The sequence below is a fragment of the Pogoniulus pusillus genome, chromosome 21 (genome assembly GCF_015220805.1).
Source record: "Pogoniulus pusillus isolate bPogPus1 chromosome 21, bPogPus1.pri, whole genome shotgun sequence".
Lineage (NCBI taxonomy): Eukaryota > Metazoa > Chordata > Aves > Piciformes > Lybiidae > Pogoniulus > Pogoniulus pusillus.
The window spans coordinates 17,177,859-17,197,154 of record NC_087284.1 but is presented as its reverse complement, the minus strand read 5'-3'; the positions used below and the strand labels follow the sequence as shown (position 1 = coordinate 17,197,154).

At 45.4% G+C, this 19,296-nt stretch overlaps 1 protein-coding gene across 2 annotated transcripts in view; it reads right to left on the bottom strand.

Annotated features, from left to right (window-relative positions):
- GMDS (GDP-mannose 4,6-dehydratase) overlaps nucleotides 1–19,296 on the bottom strand; it is a 397,493-nt gene that overhangs the window by 70,823 nt on the left and 307,374 nt on the right. The window contains exons 9-10 of one of the 2 annotated variants that reach the window (XM_064161096.1): nucleotides 13,680–13,776; nucleotides 11,118–11,165 (exon numbers count right to left, since the gene is read on the bottom strand). In XM_064161096.1, coding sequence (XP_064017166.1) covers nucleotides 11,133–11,165; nucleotides 13,680–13,776 — 130 coding nt within the window. In that variant the 3' untranslated portion in view covers nucleotides 11,118–11,132. Of the gene's footprint in view, nucleotides 1–11,117; nucleotides 11,166–13,679; nucleotides 13,777–19,296 lie in introns of those variants that run through there. The other variant, XM_064161094.1, reaches the window with a different exon arrangement.

Here is a 19,296-nt window from a genome sequence, read left to right as displayed (position 1 = left end):
GAACAGCTCCAGGGACGGCGACTCCACCACCTCCCCGGGCAGCCCATTCCAGTGTCCAATGACTCTCTCAGGGAAGAACTTTCTCCTCACCTCCAGCCTAAATTTCCCCTGGCGCAGCCTGAGGCTGTGTCCTCTTGTTCTGGTGCTGGCCACCTGAGAGAAGAGAGCAACCTCCTCCTGGCCACAACCTCCCCTCAGGTAGTTGCAGACAGCAATAAGGTCACCCCTGAGCCTCCTCTTCTCCAGGCTAACCAATCCCAGCTCCCTCAGCCTCTCCTCGTAGGGCTGTGCTCAAGGCCTCTCCCCAGCCTCATCGCCCTTCCCTGGACACGCTCAAGCATCTCAATGTCCCTCCTAAACTGGGGGGCCCAGAACTGAACACAGCACTCAAGGTGAGGTCTAACCAGTGCAGAGTACAGGGGCAGAATGACCTCCCTGCTCCTGCTGACCACACCATTCCTGATGCAGGCCAGGATGCCACTGGCTCTCTTGGCCACCTGGGCACACTGCTGGCTCATGTTCAGGCAGGTATCATCAGCACCCCCAGATCCCTCTCTGTCTGGCTGCTCTCCAGCCAACATAATAATATTGATCCTCACAAAACCCACAGCAAGGACATCAACTGCCACACACCTGCACACAGGGATTGTCTCTCCCAGAAGTCCACATCAGCAATCATGTCCCTGGTACCTGCTTCCTCTGGAAGCCAATCTCCAGCCAAAGTAGGTTCTGGATGCAGATGTCTGCATCTGGGGTGTTCTCAGTCAGAGCTAGCTCTTCTATGAAAGGTAGCAAAGATGATCGTTCCATGCATTAGTGTGGAGCAGGGAATCCTTCACAAAGTCATAATTAAGAACTTATTTCAGTCAATTACTTTTTTTTTTTAAACTCCACCCAGCAGTAAAGCCAAAGTAGAGCTAATTGTGGTCACTAATACTAGAAGGGGAAAAAAATCAGAATACTCCTTGTGAGCTTTCCAGCACACAAACTGCCTGTCATCCATCACTGTCTCCCTTTGGCTGCTCTTCAAGCACACATAAGTCTTCACCACTGTGCCTATCTAATGCACCTTCCTGTGTTTCTGTTTTGACTCCTGTGCCCACCTTGCCCTGGCAGTCATTATGCCACACAGCTCTTGAATTATGACAGAGGTGGGTGGCTTACCTTCAGGGCTTGTCAGATTCTCACTATGCCAACATTTTCTTTAGTCCCCAAGCTGTCTGACTCTTTTGGGATTCACTTCATCAGTCAAGATTAATATTGGTCTTTATTTTAAGCCTAGAAGCTGTCCAGAAGGCATCTAACGAAAATGCAAAATGCAGAGATAACACAAATAAGCACCTCGGGGAGGAGACAGTGAAAGAGAGGTCAGGAAAACACCTGAATGCTGCTTTGGAGGCTCATCTGCAAGCCCTTTCAGCCAGCTCCACCAAGAATAAAAGGCTGTGGTAACCTTATAGGATTAGCACTACAGAGGAATTGTCAGGGTGAGGAGCGATGTCACAACATGCCATCGGTGGTGACACTGCGGTACAAGGAGAAGCTCCAGCTGTCTTTGTCTCATAGCTATAGAAACAAGGCACAGGACAAACTCAGCCCTACCACTTACCTGAGCTCTTTCTAAAACCTCACATTTCCTCTGTTTCAAATTTCACCTCCAAACCCTACTTTTTAATCTCCCCCAGCACATGGAAACAAGAGTTAGGATCAAGAGGGAAAAGCAGCCAAAGATGAGAGGTTTGGAAATGTGCAACTGTTATCTGAGGGAAAGCTAGAATGGGAGCCAAGTGCTTTAGTCAGAAGCCTTTGTTATGATAAAGAGGCTTTAATGTCTGTTTTTGCTTTCTAAATCAGAATGTGGAAGTGTAGTATTTTAGGGGTCAAAGAGAGGAGAAAACAAAAGCAAAAGAAATTAATCTCCTAGTGACCTAATGATCTGGAAATTGGTAAAGCTCAGATCTGCAAAGCACCAATTTGACAATAGACCTGGTGAATTCTAAGCGTGGACTTGTCACAGACTAGTGTGTAAAAAACAGGCAGGTGTCCTGGCTTTAAACCACTTTTTGTTTGATTTTGTTACTATTAATTCACCTTTCCCCTCACAGCCACTCAATACTAAGAATGACTGCAGTAGGACCAGCTCAGCAACGTGGAGGAAGGGGAAAAAACCCACAAAGTGTTCTCAAAAATTACAGAGCACTGTTCCAAAAAGACATTGAAATCTCATTCCTGTTCAGAAGTCCAGTGGTCTGGTTTGAATTCCAGTGGCTATCTGCAGCTGGGAGGTTGCTGTGACAGTGCCTACAGAAGAAGCTGGAGAGGAACAGTGCTGTCTTACCCCATCCCTAACCACAACCCCTGATAAGGTCTGAAGTCACAAGTCAGCTGAGAGCTCTACCAAGACTATTAAAATGTACTGGCAAAGCTGGAAGGAAGACATTCAAATGAGGCCAGGTTAGATGTTTCAAAGGGCTGAGTGACTGATCCTGTTTCATGTTATGCCAGACAATGCTAATAGGTTAAACACTAGCTCTGTCAAGTGAGAAATAGATGTATTATCGTCTGTGAATTATTAAAATTGGCCTCACCTACTCACCTTCAGACTTTTCTGGCTGAAAGGGGAAAAAAAATACCCAAGAGGGAAAATAAAAAGACTTGCAAGGGAGACATGCACTCTTAATCTATCACTAATGTCTCCTTGAATCCTGTTAATATTTTTCATATTGCCTGTTTTGGTGAGCTCAGACATTATATGTGAGGAATGAGCAAAAATTCCAGCTGATCCTGGGCATAAAGTCCTTTAATGTTTAAGTCTCCCCTGCCCCTGCAGATAATTACTGTCTCCCTTTTCACCCATCCAGCTGGGACACCAGACAGCTTGGGGAGCATCCAAGACGGGCATGAAGATCCATTTCCTGCTTTGTGACAAGTATTGTAGATGTTTATGCCACAGAGATAATTTTCTAGGCTATTACTCAACAACAACAACAAAAAAGCACTTTTAAAAGCTGTTTAGCTCTAGGGAGGTTCAGTTTCCCCTGGAGCTCAACCATACAAGCTCTCCTTGAACATTGGCAAAGTATTATGGATATGAAAGCATAATTAACAATGTTAAACTGTTTTTAAGCTCTGATAAGGTCAGAATGCTTGGTGCAGATTTTCAGTGGAATAGAAAGATGTGACACGAAGATATGGAAGGTGGTTAAGCACTCATCAGCATCATCATCACAGAGTAGCAACAATGAAGGTCCTACCCCCTCATGCCTCCATCATGAAGCTGTTAATTTACAAATGATGATTCCAAAGGTGATAGAGGGGAAAGGTGAAGGGCTCTTTGTCTTTCAAACAGCCCTTTCCAAACCTTCATTTCCTTCCAACCATTGCTCCTTTGAGAGGAATTGTAAATGGTGAAGGACAGAGATATGATTCTGAACAAAACCTTCTTATGGATTTTTGGGGTGAGACAAAAGAGCTCTAGATTCAGTCTAAAGGAAGGCCTGAATAGCCCAGAGAAGAAGACTACCCCCCAAATAAGGCTTTCCTTAGAAAAACTGAAACCCCACTATTGTTATTTATTTTTCTGAACAGAAGACTTTACCTACAAAAAAAATAGTTCAGAAGTAAAAATATTCTCCACATTCTAAGGGGAAAAAAAAAAAACAAACCCAAACTTGAAATAGCTAAAGAAATAGAAGAAGAAAGTGAAAGAAACCCACTGCCATTTTTGAACTGTGAAACAGCTGAAAGAAAATTAAAAGACAGCTTCTGGAGGCAAACTTCCAACATAATTCCCTGCTTCCTCAAAACTTGGTACCTCTTTATGAACTGCTCCTAACCCTGTTTGTGCAGCCCTCGCACACTGCCCTGGGGTGTCCCTCAGAGGAACAACTGCACTCTGTTAAGGACTTCAGCTGCACCCAAGTGACACCAATATGCATTTTGCAGGAGGTGGAACAGATTTTTGAAAAGCAATGGCTCGAAGGAGCATCCTTCAAGCAGGAAAGATAGTAGGTGGCATGGCATACCCACACTCCAGACATCTATGCTCCCAGCAAACCACTGACTGGAAGACTTCATGCTGTAAAAAGATGTTGTCAAGGCATTCACTGACCCAAACGCAGCAGAAGTTGCTTTTATCCACACTAAAACCATCTCATGGCTTCTCAGATGAATCACAGAAATCACAGAATTAACCAGGCTGGAAAAGACCTTCAATATCATCCAGGCCAACCCATCACTTAACACCTTCTAATTAACTAAACCATGTCACTAAGTGCCTCATCCAGCCTCTTTTTAAACACCTCCAGGGACGGTGACTCCACCACCTCCCTGGGCAGCCCATTCCAATGCCAATCACTCTCTCTGGCAAGAGCTTCTTCCTAACATCCAGCCTAAACCTGCCCTGGTGCAGCTTGAGGCTGTGTCCTCTTGTTCTAGTGCTGGTTGCCTGGCAGAAGAGACCAACCCTACCTGGCTACAGCCTCCTTTCAGGTAGTTGTAGACAGCAACAAGGTGTCCCCTGAGTCTCCTCTTTTCCAGGCTGCACACCCCCAGCTCCCTCAGCTGCTCCTTGTAAGGCTGTGCTCCAGCCCTTCAGCAGCCTTAGTGCCCTTCTCTGGACATGTTCAAGCACCTCAACATCTTCCTCAAACTGAGGGGCCCAGAACTGGACACAGCACTCAACTGAAACACATGAACACCCATTCACCCATGAAATAAAATGCCAGCAGCTGAAGGCAGCAAGCTCTTGTGAAGGCCAGAGAAATCAGACAGGAGCCTAGCCTTAAGCTCCAGATTTGCTGAAGGAAACCTCACCTCTGCCTCATATCCTCTGCATTCAAAAGCCGGTTTTATTTTGATGTAAATCATATCTTTAATGGCTCTGTGCTGCCATTCCACAACTATTGCAAGAGTTGAGTTGGCACAGCACTCTTAATTAAAAGGTTACAACGTGGTGGGAAGCACAGTCAAAATGTGAGCAGTATTGTTAACGTAGTGCCTGACTTTTAAAATCCCATTGTGAAATAAAATAAACAGCTTCTGAAAGGAGACAGGTCTTCAGACTTGCTCCCATTTGTGAATGTGAATGAGCAATCAGCTCTGCCAGTGACCTCAACCACCTCTGACACAGAGGTCTTTAGAAAGCCCTGGTGAGGATGGTTTAGTGCTGAGCTGCTCTACTGGTACTCCAGTCTCACTGGGCTCTCCAACATGTGGTCTGAACCACTCTTCAACCCTTCTAATCTCATGAAGGACAAAGGGAACAGGCTGTAGGTGGTGGAGACTGCTGGCAGGAGGGAATACTTGGTAGTTGTGACAAATGTGTCTTTGGTGCTGCCTGAGCCTGGACTTCTGCTGTGGCTTTTGCTTGCTCCAGGCTTTTCTCCCACCCCCATGACTTCCCTTTTGAGGCTCTGCAATTCCCACCACATCTGTTGGAGCACGGGGAGTATTTGTATGGGACAGGCATAGGACAGGCAGTGATAAGAAAACAAGGGATGGTCCAAATGAGGGTGAGACAACAGAGAGAGATAACAAGGGGGAGGAAGAGGCCAAATGGCAGGCCGGGAGAAGGGGGAGGCAAGGGGATCCGAGGTGAGATAAAGAGAGACTTTCTGAGCATGGATAAACACGAATAAGTGAAGAAGTGGTGGTAAGACCCCCCACTGTCAGGAAGGCAGAGAAGAATTGCAGGCAGGAAATGTCACTGCAGGAGCAGTTGATTAAAACTACAAACCGCATGAACTTGGTCTGATCCTCCTTGCTTGCAAAGCCACCCTAAGAGAACCTGGCAAAGGAAAACTGCCCAGAAACACTTCAGCATCTCATGTACCATGGGGCAGGCAACCTCCCGAGTTCCCACACACCTTTGGGCTGGCCATCTCAGTTCCCATCAGAGGGACTACTTTGCTTCACATTAAGATGCAGCAAGTAAGCACACTCTTAGCTCTGAGTATGGAAATTGTCCCTATTAACTATTCATACCCTTGAAGTGAAGCACTTGCTTGGATGCTTGGCTGAATCAGGGCCTAATTAAGGAGGTAAACAGCCTTCTGTCCTCAGTCGCCTTTCCCTCAGTCTTAATCCTGTCGCCCAAGTTTAATTGGAAACTCTGTTTTCAGGAGTTGAGGCTGGATCTGTCACACATGAGATTGCCACTAATTGCCATGTGTCAACAGCAGTTAGAGAAGCGAGCAATGGAAACCACCAACCTTCTGCCTGGATGACAGCTTTATCTCTACAGCTTAGCTTTTCAGTGGGGGTTGCAAATCTCTTCACCCACCTAGAGTGGAAAATTGCGTTGCTCTAAGTCAGACAGTCAGCTAGCCCAAACATTTCTGAGGAGAAAGCTACTCATCTTGTAAATGAGCATATGGTGCAACACCCAGGGTGCAAAAGCACTCCAGCCAAGACCCCAGGAGGCAAGGACACCCTCTTGCCCTGGCTACACTTGTCAGATAGTTGTGGGATCAGAAAGCAGGCTCAGAGACAGGCTGATGTTCTCAGGAAGATGAATGAAGATGTGAAGGTCACAGATGACACATGGCTGGTTTCGAAACCTCAGGAACCACAGCAGGGAAAGAGGTGGTGAAGGAGGAAAGGGAACACAGCCAGCTGCAGAAGCTGATAGATAAATATCTTGTGGAGGCACAGTAGAGGAGGAGTGAGATGATGCAAAGAGCAGCAACTGAGCAATGCATGGCATATGAGCAGTGGAAAGAATGGTGTCCAGAGGGATTCCTTCACTGGATGCTCCTGACTAATACTGATGCAACAAGCTAGTTGGGAAGCAAAAAGGAGAAATATGTGTGGGTGTGCTGGAGGGGCATGCAGTTGGTATTTGCTCCCAGAAGAAAGGAAGCAAGCTGGGGCTCCTGCTAGGTCTGTTAAACAAGACAGTGAGCGAGACTGGACACAGGCCTGCTGAAGCTTCTCTTGTTTGGTGATACATTGAGAGGGAAAACTGATAGCAGAGAGGTCGTGGAGCCCCTTTCTCTGGGAGATTTTCAAAAGCCCCTTGGACCTGCCTTAGCAGAGTGGTTGGAGCAGATGACCTTCATTCTGTGATTCTGAGAAGTTACTATTGCTCATCAGCACACTTGTCTGAAATCAGTGTGTGTGTTTGCAGAGACATCTCTGAGGTGATTGATAAGTAAGGCCTGAACCAAAACAAACAGGCAAGTGAAAAATCTACTGCAGCTTTATTTTAGCAGGAGGCACAATAAAAAGCAAGAGGGTGACAAACCCTATGAGAAGAGGCTGAGGGAGCTGGGGGTGTGCAGCCTGGAGAAGAGGAGGCTCAGGGGTGATCTTATTACTGTCTACAACTACCTGAAGGGACATTGTAGCCAAGTGGGGGGTGGCCTCTTCTCCAGGCAACCAGCAATAGAACAAGGGGACACAGTCTCAAGTCGTGCTGGGGTAGGTATAGGCTGGATGTTAGGAGGAAGTTGTTGGCAGAGAGAGTGATTGGCATTGGAATGGGCTGCCCAGGGAGGTGGTGGAGTCACTGTCCCTGGAGGTGTTCAAGAAAAGCCTGAATGAGGCACTTAGTGCCATGGTCTAGTTGACTGGATAGGACTGGGTGCTAGGTTGGACTGGCTGATCTTGGAGGTCTCTTCCAACCTGGTTGATTCTATGATTCTATGAAAGCAATGCAGAGATTGAAGTAAGGCAAGATACAAACATTTTGGCTGACACAGCAGCAAAGCTTGGAGAGGAATTTTGGACAACAGGGGTAACCACAGAATTACAGAATGGTTTGAACTGGACAGGACCTTAAAGATAGTCTAGTTCCACTCACCTTGCCATGGGCAGGGACACCTCCTACTAGACCAGGTTGCTCAAGGCTCCAGGCTTCCAGGGCTGGAGCCTCCACAACTTCTCTGGGCAACCTGTTCCAAGGCCTTGCCATCTTTACTGTGGAAGAATTTTTTCTTCACATCTCACCTAAATCAAAGTTCTTACAGTTTCAAGCCACTACCCCTTGTCCTGTCACTAGATGCCTTTATAAATCATCAAACAGGGCAGCAGCTTTCAGATGTTGATGTACATTTGTGGAACGAGGAGCAAAAAAAATCCAACCCACAAAAACCAGGTAAGAGAAGACTGTGGGAATTACAACAACTTTTTTACCTGGCTGTTAGTGGGGATGATAGGCAGGAAAAGCATCTCAAGATTATTTTTCCTTGAACACTCCCACTTTATTTTCATGAGTATTAAATACAGGCCAAACACTGACACAGATGAGCAAGAAGATCCTTGAGGAAGGGAAGCATGTGTTTCCTCACAGAGATGCCTGGGCAGTTCACAGTCACTGGCAGCTCTGAACTTAGGAGTAGGAAATGAAGCTCATGTGAAAAGGCAGGTGGAAGCGTGGGGCATGGAGGGGTTTGTGACCAGGCTTTCATCAGGCTCTGAATGCTCTTTAGGACAGGAACATTTAGAGGAGTGCAGAAATGGTTTTGACTTCAAGAAAGCTGACTTTAGGAGAATGTGATATGCCCCAAGGAATTTTTACTGGAATCCCATGAAACATGGGAAATGTAGAGCTGAGTTTTTTAAAACACAGAGACTGAAATTCAAAGCCATCCTGCTTAATTCCGAGAAGGAAAAAGGGCAGCTGAGGCCAAGTGCGGTGGAGTAAAGATGTAAAGTTAAGTGTAAGCAACGCACAGAAGACTTGGGAAAGCTCTTTCCCCCCCCCATATTTTTAGATATATAGAGTTGACCTATAGAATTTATATTTATATAAATATGTAGCTATTTAGATACACCAACCAATCCTTCAAAAAGGATGGGTGGGCAGAGGCCAATGGGATGAGATTGAACAAGGCCAAGTGCAGGGTTCTGCACTTTGGCCACACCAATCCCAAGCAATGCTATAGGCTGGGGACTGAGTGGCTGAGAGAAGCCAGGAAGAAAGGGACCTGGGAGTAATGGTAGACAGTAGCTAAAGATGAGCCAGCAGTGTGCCCAGGTGGCCAAGAGAGCCAATGGCATCCTGGCCTGGATCAGGAACAGTGTGGCCAGTAGGACAAGGGAGGTTATTCTTCTCCTGTACTCAGCACTGGTCAGGCCACACCTTGAGTGCTGTGTCCAGTTCTGGGCCCCTCAATTCAAGAGAGATGTTGAGGTGCTGGAACATGTCCAGAGAAGGGCAACAAAGCTGGTGAGGGGCCTGGAACACAAACCCTATGAGGAGAGGCTGAGGGAGCTGGGGGTGTGCAGCCTGAAGAAGAGGAGGCTCAGGGGGGACCTCATTGCTGTCTACAACTACCTGAAGGGAGGCTGTAGCCAGGTGGGGGTTGGTCTCTTCTCCCAGACAACCAGCAACAGAACAAGGGGACACAGTCTCAAGTTGTGCTGGGGAAGTATAGTCTGGATGTCAAGAGGAAGTTGTTGCCAGAGAGAGTGATTGGCATTGGAATGGGCTGCCCAGGGAGGTGGTGGAGTCACCATCCCTGGAGGTGTTCAAGCAAAGACTGGATGAGGCACTTAGTGCCATGGTCTAGTTGAGTGGCTAGGGCTGGGTGCTAGGTTGGACTGGATGGTCTTGGAGGTCTCTTCCAACCTGCTTGATTCTATGATTCTAAACAACCTAGAAAGGAGGGATACAGACTTTCTTAGGAGTTAGGAAATAACATTTCAAAGTAAAAAACTCCATGAAGATGAAGTATCTTTTGCCATCGCCCTGAGTTTTTTTTCTCCTAACCACTACAGGTAGTTTCATTTATATCAGTGCTAGAAAGGCCTGGGAGAAAATCACTTCATTGCTTAAGGCACACAGCAAAAGGAAGAAGCTAGCAAGTTAGCAAGTCCTTTTCTCTTTGAAGAATAATAAGAGGCCAGAAGACTCCTGAAATATTAGCATCACGTTGTGACAGAGTTTCCAGGGTTTGCTTAAAGGAAGGAGATTTGCATTGATGTCTGTACGTCCCTAGAGCTACAGCTGTGCCAGCCCATGCCAAATGCAATGCAGAAACACAACCTGCAGAACCTATTCCAGGCAAGCTGGAGGAGAGCTGCCTGAACAGGTGGAGGGGAGTCATTCTCTGTGACACATTTGCCACTGGAATGGGCTGCCCAGGGAGGTGGTGGAGTCACATCCCTGGAGGTGTTCAAGAAAAGCCTGGATGAGGCACTTAGTGCCATGGTCTAGCTGACTGTATAGGGCTGGATGCTAGGTCGGACTGGATGATCTTGGAGGTCTTTTCCAGCCTGGTTGATTCTATGATTCTATCAGAGTCAGATTGAAAAACTCAACATTTATATATGGCTGAAAGATTTCTCTTTTTATTTATTATTTGTTTGTTGTTTTCCCTCCTGTATAAAGAAACTTAAACTCCCATCTGCTCAATGAAGATGGGACAGACTAGAAGACCTGGAGTTAATCTTTACCCTTGTGGGAAAGGGCAATGGAATGAAGCAAGCTCCTACAGAAGTGTTAGCTTATTACCCACTATGCAAAAATAATAGAGGCAATTTTAAGCAGACACCTTAATGAGCATAATTTGATTGGAAGCAATTGTGCAATTCTTGGGGGGACATTTCTGCCTACAAATTAATAGCAATTACCTTGCTGAAAGATAAGAAAATTAAAGACAGGTCCTAATTCTCTTAAGAATTACCCAACTGCAGGCTTGGAGAGACCTGCTTCTGACTGGTGTGCTGCAGGTCTGCATGCTTCCAGCTGGCTAAGGCAGGTCACAGAACTTCAGTTTGAACTTTAAGAAGAAATTAAAACTCGATTTTATTTTTGTGACTATCAAATAGATTATTTAAAGCCAAGCTGGCTACCTACAGCATGAACCCTCTGACAAGAGTAGAACAGAGTAGTGAGATAATTTTTGTAGTATCCACACGTTAAAGGTGAATGAAGAGAAGTGGAAACTTCTCTTTAACTGTCTAGGGTAGCAAATGAGTATAAACCATGACCTTAGTAGCCATGTCCTAAAAAACCCTGCACAATATCTGAAAGCATCTTCCACAGTATATGAGGGCAAGTATAAAAAGCAGAACTTTCATGAAACCCTCTGTGAAAACTGCTAATTTTCAGAAAGGAAGTAGCAATATTTTTTCTCCCCAATCCTTGCAGCAGGTTAGAGCTTCCAAGCAGAATTAAACAAGGATCAGAAAGGATGCGCAGAGGACCTCAACACAAGCTGAAAGAAAAGACATCAGTAAGTTTATAGCTGGCAAGATGCAAAGAGGGATGGAGAGAGACAAGCATTAAAAGCATTAGCAGGAACAATCCCAAGGCCAGTAACTCCCAGGGGGCCCCAAAGCCAGTCAAAAGCAGAGTGAAAAGATTTAGAGTCAAGGCACTCAAAAGGTCTGTGTGGTTTGACCAGAAGGCAGTCTCACATTTCAAGGTTTCTTCTTCAGTACAGCTAAGCTTTGCAATGGGAGCCCTTGACCCCAGGGATCACTAACTGAAGAAAACAAATGTGTTTTCAAAACTCATATAATGGCACTGGCAGAACTGTCTGTACACAAGATTAAATGATATTTGTTTTCACTTTCCAGAATACTGTGTTAAACTTTAGAGACAGACAGAAACATTTCCAAATAAGACATGAGATTCTGAGCATCAGATAGTCTGTGTCAGACAGGATCCAGCAGCACAATTCCTGTTAACTGATCTTGCTCATCCTCCTCCCAAAATCCCAACTTCCTTGCCTTCAGGGGTCTTGGTGAGGGTGGTGGGAGGAGACACATGCCATTGTTCCATCTCAGCTCTCTCACTGCTTTTCCTCCAGTGGACTGGATTTTGGTCTGGCATTTTGTAATCACACAGGATTAAATAAAATGAAAGATTCTGGGTACCCACCCTGAGATGCTCTTAAAATGGAACTTTGACTGCAGGAGGTGGATACCACATCTCTTTATAGAAGAGTCTGATCGCAGTTCATTTGCATGATCCTTAAGACAAAGGCACCTCAACCCCCATTTTGTGCTTCTGTCTTGATCACACAGGAGCAGCTTCACAGCCTTCTTGGTTTCCTCAGGAACCAAGCAGGGGCCACATTAAACACAAGGCAAGATGGGGGCAGGGGAAGACAGAGGTGAAGCCTGAGGGCAGGTGGCCTGTGGCAGACCAAATAATCTCAGATAAACACCAGGTTCCTACTTGTACACAGTGTGATTCCAAGGCCACACTCCATTCTGAATCTGAATACATCCCTGTAGCCATGTATGAACCCACAAGCAACTCCATGAGCATTCTTGAAGGACCTGTGCTTGGGCAAGCATATGGTGAGCTGAAGTTAAAACAAAGTAAAGGAGGCAAAAGAAGACCAATAAGGACAGAGGAGGAACCTTGAAAACCATTACTTCAGCAGAACACGTGTGAGCATATGAACAATGTGGAGCTGCAGTGAGGGCTTTGGAACAGCTCCATACTGCCAATGTGTTTTAAGGAGTGAATATGTACTTGCTAGCACGAGGTGTGATGAAGAAGGAAAGTGGGTCTGGAAAAGCACAGACTAGTTGGGTCAAGTGTCCTTTCCCTGTCTGGCAAGTCTTTTGGTCTCTGTCTCCTTCTTAGCACCCTGACACCTTACCAAAGCACAGAATGATGGCCAGCTCTCAGTAACTTCCCAGCATTTGATTCTGATCCAGTGGCCCAGCCCTTTCTTGCACAGCAATAGAGTGTCTATTCCTCCCTCAATTTCTACTTCAGGTCTCGTGCCTACTTCCACATGTGCAGTTCCTCACTGCCACACAGCAATTTGAGCCAAGATAGATGCGCTCCAGTCACACCTTGCTTGAATCAAGCCAATACTTCTGAACAGACAGACAGATTGACAGTTTATGTGGCATGAGAAGCTGTCAGGGCTGGTGTCACCCTCTCAAAGGTCAGAACATCTTTTACTAGGCACATCCTTGCCTATATGGTGCAGTCAAGGCTACTGTTCCTCAAGTCTAGAAAGCAGGCTCTGTCCTGTGCCACCTGTGCATGGCCAACTTCCTGCCTGACTTAGAAATACAGCTTTTCCTCTCCTAACATGTTCATCAGGAGATCTGAGTACAGAGGTTAGTGGCTTGGTCCTGTCAGCCACATGGAACGGTCAAGCATTCCTGGTAGGCTGTAGCAAGACATTCCTGGGAGTAAAGCTGAGTTCAGCAAACAAGCATTTACTGAGCAGCATTCTGGAAGCATCCAAGAAAACAGAGCACACAGGCACACCTGAAAACAGGCTCTTTGTGGTAGCCACAATGCTCTCAGCTGAGCAGAGGATACTCACTGGATGAGACTGAAACAGTGGAGATGCAGAAGAACGTACTTGAAAAATGAATCCTTCCAGTGCCCACCTTCCCCTGCTTTCCATTCTGGCAGCTGGAGGAGATGACCACATATGCATTCAAGACCAGAAGGAACAACAGGTCATTGTTGCTTCCCATAAGCTGATGTTTCACCCCTAAACATCCCCTCACCTGTTCTAAGGCTAAAAGAGGCAGACAGTGGCATTCCTGACTCCTGCCTGTTCCCAGGGACCTGGTGGGACCAGCAGCAAGCAGGCTAGCCAACACCAAGCAGGTTCATTTCAAGCTCCTGGAGCTGGCAGCAGGAGTGCAATTAAGCCATTTTCACAGCATGCTGGCTGAACACAGCGATTTATTGGCTGAGTGATCAGATCATTCCTTTGCAGAATTAGGAGGGGATACTGTCTTACCACTTCAGTTGGCCTGTAGTACTTGTGATTGACTCTCACATGAATCTTGCCCGTCTCTTTGCATCGTCCCACTTCATTTTCATTCTTCCCTTCCCACCTGTAAAGAAGATAAACATTTAATCAACCCATAATTACTTTACTGCTCTGATCTTACCAGCATTTGGCCAGCTTTCATTTACTCGAGGGCTGGTGTCAATCCTCCCTGCAGGACAGCATAAACTCATTAGCTATAGGAACAAAGGCAGAGTTTAGAGTCGAGTGGAGCAACAATGGCTTTTGAAGTCTCTTTGGTTTGTTTTTTTGATTCAGTGGAAGGTCTGAAATACAGGACTTCCAAATTAAACACACAAGGCTAGGGGAAAATAAAACCTCCTGATTTCAGAATGTCTCATGTATCTGCAAATAAATATGACAGGGAGGTTGTTCATTTGTGGATGGGTTCAAAGCTGGTTCCTTCAAATACTTTTGATTCTTGTATTTTGGCCAGTACTTTCAGGAACTCTTTAATCTGTTAATTTTATGGACATGGAGCTCTGTTTGAACAGCATTAAGCTGCATAATTTAATTTGTGCTTAACTAGGGAAAACAAACCAGAAAGAGTTCTGGAGTTCTCAGTCTTAGCTTGACATAGTATGTCACAGACATGTCTTGTGAATAGCGCTTGCTGTGCTACCTGTGAACCAAAAGCCATCTATGCTGGCCCAACCTGTTTCTGTTGACCAGCCTGCAGTGTACTGGAGTTTATGTCATCTGGCTGTCCCATGAACTATTTTGTGAGCAACTGTCCTGGAACAAAACCTTGAGGGCAGCAGAGGAGAAATGGTGTGGTGGGTAACCAGCTCCACCTCCAGAGAGGCTAGGAGCCTCAGGACAGCTCTCCCTCCCAAACAAATGCTTCAGGAAGGTACATTGGAGAATCAAACCTCATCCACTGAATGTACAAAATACAGAGTCAGGGCTCAAACTCTATCTTCTCTTTGCATTTTGCCTCTGTATTTATACCATGGGCCTCTGGACCAGCTTGGCACAAACGTGCAGTGATGAAATCCTTTACTTTTAGTATTTAAATGCAACCAATCTTGAGGGCAGCAGAGGAGGAATGGTGTGGTGGGTAACCAGCTCTACCTCCAGAGAGGCTAGAAGTCTTAGGACAATGCTCCCTCCCAAACAAGTGCTTCAGGAAGGTACACTGGAGCATCAAACCTCATCCACTGAATGTACAAAATACACAGTCAGGGCTCAAACTCTTGTCTTCTCTTTGCATTTTGCCTCTACATTTATACCATGGGACTCTGGACCAGCTTGGCACAAACGAGCAGTGATGAAACCCTTTACTTTTAGCATTTAAATACAACCTTTGTGATTTAAATCAGCACTGCGATTTAGATTATTCAGCCTCAGTCGCCAGCGATGGAATCAAAGTCCCTCTTGCCTCCCACTCACTAATTGTACTGCCAGCTCTTGGGGTTTTGTCACAGACTTGGTTTCTCCTTGCTCCCTTGCCTTCCTACCCAAAACCCTTAGAAGAATTTAATTATTTGACAATCTCAGCCTTCATTTTTGAGTTTCTAGCCCTGAGGGCTAAGGAGGGAAGTCTGAAAATGTGACCTCTGCGTACCCACTGAAAGGCAGAAGGAAATACCAAATATGCATCATTACTAGCTTTTCCATCCCACGATTTTTTAAGCACAGCTCATGACTTTTGGGTAAGGAGAAAAGCCTGTAGGATGCTTGAGACTGGGAATATTTCGTGTTGAAATGATGTCCACCAGATAATAGCCACAGTGAAGTCAGCTGGCAATTGCCATGATGCTAAAGATGATATATAATTTAAATAACCTTCTTTTCTTTTTTTTGCAGTTGCTCTGTTTGGAGCCTGAACTGCAAAGTTTTCATTCAGAAGCCAAAACTAACATTAGTCCCTCCCTTTAAAGGGCAGAGGGTAAAAATGTGCAGGACTCAAATGAGCTTAATAGAAAACTAACCATCACCAGTAAAACAACAGGAAGGGCTTAGATCAGGAGACGTCAGTTGTTGGTGGAGGTCACTGAGCAGAGAACCTCATTTAACACCCAAAAGGCTTCAGAAGACTCAGTTGAGCCAGTAAAGACTCACTTAGTGTCACTATCAAAGTTATATAACAATAGAAAGAGCTCAAGAAGAAGTCTCCACCCGTTTTATCCAGTCCAGTAATGTGAAAAGTTCACTTCTTGTTGTGACCAGAGTACTGTTTGATAGCCACACTGCCAACTCCTCCAGGCACTTCAGAACCCACAGCTGGGACATCATCCTGGCAGGACTGCAGAGGGTCAGCCTGACACCAGGAGCAAGCAGTTACTCCATTAAGCAACTCACCCTCCCCTCATCTTCTAACTACAAAGAAAGGGAAAAAAACCAACACCAAAACTCTCATTAACTTCTAGTCATACTGCAGTCAAATAGTCACCTGGAAACTGTAATGTCAGACTACCCTGGTGTGGTGAACCCTTATGCTAGATAGCTCCAGCCATCTAGGAACAGAAGCCACTGAGGTTTCTGCTCCTTGGTGTGGATACCCAAGTAGGCAAGAACACAGACTTGTGGATGTGCAGTGGATCTCTGGTTAAATAAAGTTTGGCTAATCAGAGCTGGGCCAAATATACAGAGAATGAGAAGTGGATCCTCCAACCCCTTGCTGGTGTCCGAGCCCAGGGTTCCCATGAAGGTTCCTGGAGTGGATCCTCCACTCTCTGTAGGTTTCTGACAGAAGGCTAGGTCCAAAGCCTGCAGGCTACAAGCCTTTACAATCAGAGCATCATCTACCCACGCTGGGGAACTTGAACCAGTGGATGGGCTTGCTCTTATGGCTGACAGCATCAGCCACATGCCAGAATGCTCTGCAGCTGGAAAAGAACACACAGGACCACATGTCTGCTACTGACCAGGTGGGTTTGATATGGCCTCTGCATCTACACTTTGGGATTGCTTGTCATCCTTGCCAATCACTGCCAGTTCCAGTGCATACCACTATCATCACTGACCACAGAAACTTCCATTAAACTACACCAAGCACATTTCAAATGCATGTGCTAGTTTACTTGTTTGGAAAGTTCTTCACCTCAAGAGCTTTCACACTCTGGATTTACAGAGGAATGGACTGCATTTAATTTAGTGCTAACTCTCTATCTTCAGATCACTGCTGTTATGGTACTTAATGCTAGAGATAATGCATGCTCCTTCTACTTCTCATTATTTTTGATTTCCCATAATTATACAGTAAGACAACAAGCTTAAGGTATGACACCATCTGCAAGCATGGAAGATTTTCTGAAGAGGAAAGGCTGGAGTACCCCTCATGGGTTGTGAGGTGGACAGGGAACAAATGAGGAAGGTGGGAACAGCCCTGTGATGGACCAAATGGTCCCTGTGGCCGTGAATGAGCAATGACCAAAGCAAAGCACATCTGTTGTTGAAGTAGTGAAGAATTCAGCTAAAAGTGAAACCTTTCACAAAAGCACAGCTGAACTGATGCATTTCACCCCCTTGCTTGAGCTTTACACAGAAACAGAAGTGACAGACTTAAACATTTCAAGCCATCAGTAGTTGCTAAGTCTCTTTGAGGAAAATAAAACTATAACACGTGCCTTTCAAATCAAATGCATGCCAGTAGGAAGTATTTTCACATCTAAAGATGAAAAAAATGTATTAAAAAAGAAAATGTTAGGAAAATCTTGTTGCTCTTCCACAAAGAAATACCATTTGTGTAGTCCTAAAGTTTGTGTCCTGACTGCTGCTACACACGTTGAAGCCAAAGCACTTTATTCTGTCCCAGCACATTGCAAACAGCAGAACTGAGACCACATTACAGACCAGCAATAGAACAAGGGGACACAGTCTCAGGTTGTGCTGGCGGAAGTATAGGCTGGATATTAGGAGGAAGTTCTTCCCAGACAGTGATTTGCCACTGGAATGGGCTGCCCCAGGGAGGTGGTGGAGTCACCACCCCTGGAAGTGTTCAAGAGAAGACTGGCTGAGGCACTTAGTGCCATGGTCTAGTTGACTGGATAGGACTGGGTGCTAGGTTGGACTGGATGATCTTGGAGGTCTCTTCCAACCTGTTTATTCTATGATTCTGTGATTTTCATGGCTTCTCTTCCAAGCCTCCACAGCCCTATGACTAACACATTGCCACCTTTCTATGCTTACATCAATCCTTCACATCTCATGGTTTCTGTAATCCAACCTTTCATTTTTAAGGTTAAAAAATCCACCAAACCAAAGCAAAAAAGCAAACCAGAAAGCCTCTCCTCCCTCATTTCAACTTCCACAGTCACTGAAGAGGCCACTACTCCACTTCTGGTAGTGGTTCACTTTGTTAGACCTTACAGCTTATCCAAAAACTTCCCTTTTTCAGGGTGATCTTTTGCAAGACCAACTGGCAATACTAGTGAAGATAAGACTTGTATGCAGAGCCAAATGACTTGAGTCAAATGTTCTTTTTCACTGAGATAACTGTGATCCTGGAAGCAATGACTACCTCTGTAACAAATGTGCATGTATTTTGATATTAATCATAGAATCAACCAGGTTGGAAGAGACCTCCAAGATCATCCAGTCCAACCTAGCACCCAGCCCTAGCCACTCAACCAGACCATGGCACTAAGTGCCTCATCCAGGCTTTTCTTGAACATCTCCAGGGATGGTGACTCCACCACCTCCCTGGGCAGCCCATTCCAATGCCAATCACTCTCTCTGCCAACAACTTCCTCCTAACATCCAGCCTATACCGCCCCCAGCACAACTTGAGACTGTGTCCCCTTGTTCTATTGCTGGTTGTCTGGAAGAAGAGACCAACCCCCACCTATTCCCACATATTCCACAACTATACCTTTGTATAGGCAAGACACCTGCCTTACTTATCTCAGTGAGAAACCTGTGTTTGAGGAGAAGGTTGTGGGGATGTGCTGGTCTGAGGCCAATTGGAATATTTTAATGAAAGGAATTAGATCATTAGTTGTGAAAAGAAAATAATGATGATGTCTATATCGCTCATTGGTTTGCTGAGAGGGATAAAAAGCTATAATGTAAACTTTTTTTCCTTGGGACATTGCCCTGTTCATTTCTCCTTTGATCTGCTCTAATATCTCTGCTCTAATCTCTCCACTAACAACTAACATGTAAGCTTTGTTGACTTGCTTGTTTTGGTTTCTGGCTGGGAAGGGAGACAGAGTGGGAAAAAGAGTGGGGTAGCTTTGAGCCTTTCTGGGCAGTTTCTTTGTCTGGGAGGGAGTTTGGATATCTGTATTATTTCTAATTTGTATCTGACTGTAAATACTTGCAAATATGTTGTGTATAGATGCTTGTAAACTTTGCCATGCTGTAAATATAGCTTCATCTTTCAAGCTGTCTGAGCTGATCTGGTCATTTTCAAATAGTGGAAGGGGGAGAATTCCTAACCCATGTCAAGGGAGGTGAGTGTTTGTCTCTTCTCCCTAGCATCAGATTATAGGACAAGAGCAAATGTCCACAAGTTGTGTCAGGGGAGGTTTAGATTTGGTATCAAGAAACATTTCTTTATGGAAAGAGTTGTCAGCACTGGAACAGGCTGCCCTGGGAGGTGGTGCAGTCACCATCCCTG